General features: G+C 35.0%; 1 protein-coding gene across 1 annotated transcript; it reads right to left on the bottom strand.

Annotated features, from left to right (window-relative positions):
• Positions 1 to 310: 310 nt before the first annotated feature.
• On the bottom strand, positions 311 to 3,931 carry LOC123315156. The gene is made up of 3 exons (XM_044900742.1): positions 3,773 to 3,931; positions 2,179 to 2,442; positions 311 to 673 (listed from the first exon to the last, which is right to left on the bottom strand). Exons 1-3 carry the CDS (start codon positions 3,788 to 3,790, stop codon positions 377 to 379), a joined length of 579 nt encoding a protein of 192 aa, XP_044756677.1. The 5' UTR covers positions 3,791 to 3,931; the 3' UTR covers positions 311 to 376.
• Between the last annotated feature and the right edge of the window lie 544 nt (positions 3,932 to 4,475).

Below are 4,475 nucleotides of genomic sequence, written 5' to 3'. Positions count from 1 at the left end.
CGTTGATGTTGGTGTTTAGATGCCACGATTTGAAGGCTGTTGCTGATAAGATACACAACTTCTGCTGTCTTCAGTATTTCAACGCTAAAAGGGATTCGGAGGAATTCGAACATTTGGAGATCCTCTTTGATGCTGTGAAGGATCAGCCTAAGATTTCTGCTGCTGGGTTTTTCGAGATTGATCGTAGTTTACTTCTGTCTACCTTGAACATACTCACCACTTATTTTATAGTCTTGGTTCAGGTCCATACTGATGGTTAGAGCTTATTGGGATAGGATTTCTGGGATTTGTGAATACTTATTGCTATACCTCAAAATTTAGTTCACTTTACTTTGTAAACACTATTGGTAATGTATAAAAAGTTCAACAATAAATATTAAATAGCATAATTATATTTGTATTCTTCTTTGTCTCCTCTTGTAACACCAACATTCACAAACGATGTTGCTGTTGGGGAAGTACTACCAGAAATATCATCCTTGTAGCCCAAAGTGGTTGTCTCTGATGCCCTTTCTTTTTCAAGTTCACGAAGATCATCCTCGTAATTTTTCACTTGGCCTGGTGTCTCAGGTCTTTCACCCTTTCTGCTAGGGGTGAAGATATCCTTCTCTAATTGGCGCAGTTTATTGACCGCATCAGGAGCGAAGTTTACATTGAAAAATGGAGGCAAAGGCTGAAATTGAAGAAGAAAGCAGCAAGGTTTCAATCAATAATTTTTATTGTTTTGTTATCTTTAAACCGAAGAAATTAACGAAAAATATGTGGAATCTCAGAAGCTGATGAAGCAGCGTTGATTCAAGGAAATTTGTAGCAATCCTGGCTATAATACATGGTATCATCCAACCATCATCGTATCCAAGCATATTCATAACTGGAAGACTGACTTGATTTGGTCAATTTATTCAGAGTTAGAGACTCTTACTGCATTGCCACAATGATGTTCAATATGTTACTTCAAGCAGCGTGATTTTAGCTCATTAATTTCCGTTCTTTCTAAACACGAGATAGAATATTCCATCACTAATCAGAATTTTAAAATGTAGTATGCGAAAAACCATCATTGTAATTCCAACAGTTTCGATAATAATTTCAAAATAAGACTCTCATAATCTGTTTCACTTTCACATTACACATTACGTGTTAGGTACCTAGTTCGGAATTCTGAATTGAATTATTGATTTGCGACAAACGCTTCGAGATTGATTAGACTGGTTGTGAAGTGAACTAGAACTCTGGTTTCGCCCCAGACCTTAGCAATGGAATTTTGCTTGACTTCCTCATCTGAATTATCTGATTATGAAAACTCACTTTGTTCGTCAAGCTATAGAACCTCTTGAAAATTCGTTCTTATATACAAAAATGGTATGCTAAAACTAGGAGAAATCAAGTAAAAAGTATACTTCATTCACTTCTATTTTAGCAGTCGGTTGGCCATGGAAATTTGATAAATTTCACTCTGCATAGTACGAAAATGTGGGGTTATGAAGCTTGTCAAAACATTTTTGGGTTTCAAATCAACGCTATGTTGCCCGTTCTACGTAAAAGTTTCTGTTAATACGTATTTTATCACAATGTCGAATCTCTTCGGAAAATATGTGACGAACATAATTGAAGTTTATACAAACTGACTGAAGGCATACCAAATCCAGTTATTTGTATGGAAAATACAAGAGATCAGTGTAATATCATGATATGCACTAGCTTCAGGAGAGTTAATGTTCGTTGTCTTCTTTGGCTAAAGTTTGAATACGTTACATCAGTTGTAGATTTCAAAAATGTTAAACCCAAGATGAAATGCAAATTATGCAGTGGTTGGGAATGGGTATCTCCCGAAGGAATTAACAGATAATTACAAGAATGTTAAATTCTTAAACATAAATCATCTTGCATCAATATAAGTAAATGGAATTAAAGAAAATTCCAAGTCAAGAGGAACTTCACCTTTGAAAAAAAATTTCACATGAATAAACAATTAACAGTATAACTGGCGCGTATTTGTGGCTGTTCTGGTTACAAAAACTTGAGAAAATTATTTCATTGCCAACCGACTGCTAAAATAAATGTGAATGCAGTATAAGAATGAAATTTTTCTGCTTTTATCACTGTCCAAACCCACTGTCCTGCTGTTCCATGAACAAATCGTGAAATGATCATAAGCTAAGGGTTGAACAAACTCACCAATCCTCTACTGTTGTGTCTTGGTCTTAAATAAAACGCAGCCTCTATTTCCAGCGGTTCATCAGTGTATCTCACATTTGTTCCAAGGTTTTCTAGCACTGGAGATGAGGGATTTCTGTGTCTGTCTAATGGAGGGGGTAGGTTTCGACGAAAATCTTCAAGGAAGCTTGGGGGATCTAGGTGTGGAAAAGGAGGGGGTGGTCTAAAAGAAGTAGCCAGGCCAAAGATGCAAAATGCAGCCAAAAGAAATGCTTGGCAGGAGATCTGAAATGGAATAAAACATGCAAGAATTCAAACTAGAATCATGGTTCTTCACTGGGATGAGTTCTTTAACGAGTTCACCTACCTGAAGATGATATACTGAAAGCGAAACACGTGTAGTGGTTGAGTAACTCATCCTAGTGAAAATAATGTTTTCAGATTCTAGCTTAGTAAGAGTTTTTTATAAAAAATATCGAAGATTCTTACAGTAACAGAATTTAAATCAAAGTGTCAATAAATTCTTATTCTTTGATGTTTTTGAAAAGATATTTAACAAACATACACCAACTAGGAAATGAAGAAATCTGATTGAATTCAATGGGCAGTTTAAAATGTCAAGAAGTACCTATTAATCTTTTGTTGAACGAAATAAAAATGGGTTGTTTCGTGAGAAAAACACAATTTTTCTTCACCTCCCTTACCATTTCTTATGAATCAAACACTACACATTCAAATGGGAACTTCACCATTCGCTCCAAACCATTTTCACAATATCCAATTAGCTAACCGTCCAACTAAGACCACAAATTATTGATTCTGCTGCGCTTTAACAGTGAAAGTCCAAATATGACTGAACAACAAGAAACTTCAAAGACGTCGCCCCCTAAAAACGCACCTCCCCTACACTTCCCTGGCCAATTGAACGACCGAAAAAATTTTCTCCGAGTGAATTCAAACTTTCATTTGGCTACGTGGAGACTGTCAGTCATTTTTGTGCTAAGGTCAGTAAGATTTAGTTTTGGTCTATTAATTTTGAAGTGTTTCATTAACATCCTGAAAGTGGAGCCGCCTAAATATTTCAATTAATTAATAGAGGTGATTGTAGGACGTAGGTACAACTCAGGAGTTGAGAAATGTACGTGAAAATGAATACTTCGAAAGATTTTTTATATTGAGTGGGGAAAATGGAATCTAGAGAGCGAAAATCTTCTTGTAAGGTCCTTAAGATGTATACAGACCTTCAATATTTTAGAATTGACTCGTTAGTGCGTTAGTATAACTGATGTGAAAACGCCCAAGAATTGGTTAAGAATTGTCCTAAATTTGGAGACAACACTTTTCTTCGAAAAGTTTTTCTATTTAAATGATCCTCATTGTATAATGGTTAAAAAGTTTTCTTATGGCCTGGTAACCTTAACCCACCCTGAAATACCTCAGGAATTCACTCAAGGCCATCTAACCCTTCACTCAAAGTGCTCAACAATACAGATCACTCCACTTACAAAAACCCATTGATCGATCTTAATCAGATCCTATTTCTTCACACAGTTATTCGAATCCTTTCACTTCTTTACGATTCTACAATAAGACCATTCTTAAAATTTGAACTCACCGCAATATTAGAGGTCATGATGATGAACTCCTGCAGTCTGAGGAAAAATCTTGAGGTATTCTCCCAGCAAAACTCTAGATAAAACTGGATAGGTTTAACTATTTATTTTCTTCGATAACGTTGAATCTGATCGGTGTATAAATGAATTGTTTTTATTTGTCATCAAAAGGTTGAATTGATTTCCCGTTTTTTCCACGTTCATGTGATATTTAGCATGATATAGCATTATTATGATTTTTTAATATGGAATAACATTATGGTAATAGGAATAATAGCATAAATAGATTGTTGGAGTACTTCGTTCCAGTTCGTAACAGGATATTAGAATAATCTTTGAAAAATTAGGGTTGTTAAAATAATTATAAAAACCTCATTCTCCAAGAAGAAATTTCTGTGATGAATTTGGTGAATTAAATGGCTAACGCACAATGACGAATTTGGCAATTAGAAGCATGAATGGAATTAAGCTTTCCATTGTTTTGACAATACTTCATTAACTTTTTACAAATTGTATTTCTTTCTACCCAGATCGATTAGTTCAACAGAGCATGAATGGGTGAATGGGAAAAATGAACAGGCTGTTTCAATAATGAAACAGTACAAGCTCCTTTGTTCATTTGTGGAAGTACTCTGCTCCAAACTTTGTAGATTTTTACCGAGAAGGATCCACATAAACATAATTTGATTTTTGAAAAATCTACAC

The sequence above is a fragment of the Coccinella septempunctata genome, chromosome 6, assembly GCF_907165205.1.
Source record: "Coccinella septempunctata chromosome 6, icCocSept1.1, whole genome shotgun sequence".
Taxonomy (NCBI): domain Eukaryota; kingdom Metazoa; phylum Arthropoda; class Insecta; order Coleoptera; family Coccinellidae; genus Coccinella; species Coccinella septempunctata.
The sequence above is the reverse complement of the archived record's forward strand: the minus strand, read 5'-3'. Positions and strand labels throughout refer to the sequence as shown.

What these genes read in the sequence shown, in the direction of transcription:
- LOC123315156 (XM_044900742.1), bottom strand. An exon ending in GACACAACAGTAGAGGATTG is followed by an intron (nt 674 to 2,178) that starts GTGAGTTTGTTC and finishes CTTCAATTTCAG; the next exon opens with CCTTTGCCTCCATTTTTCAA.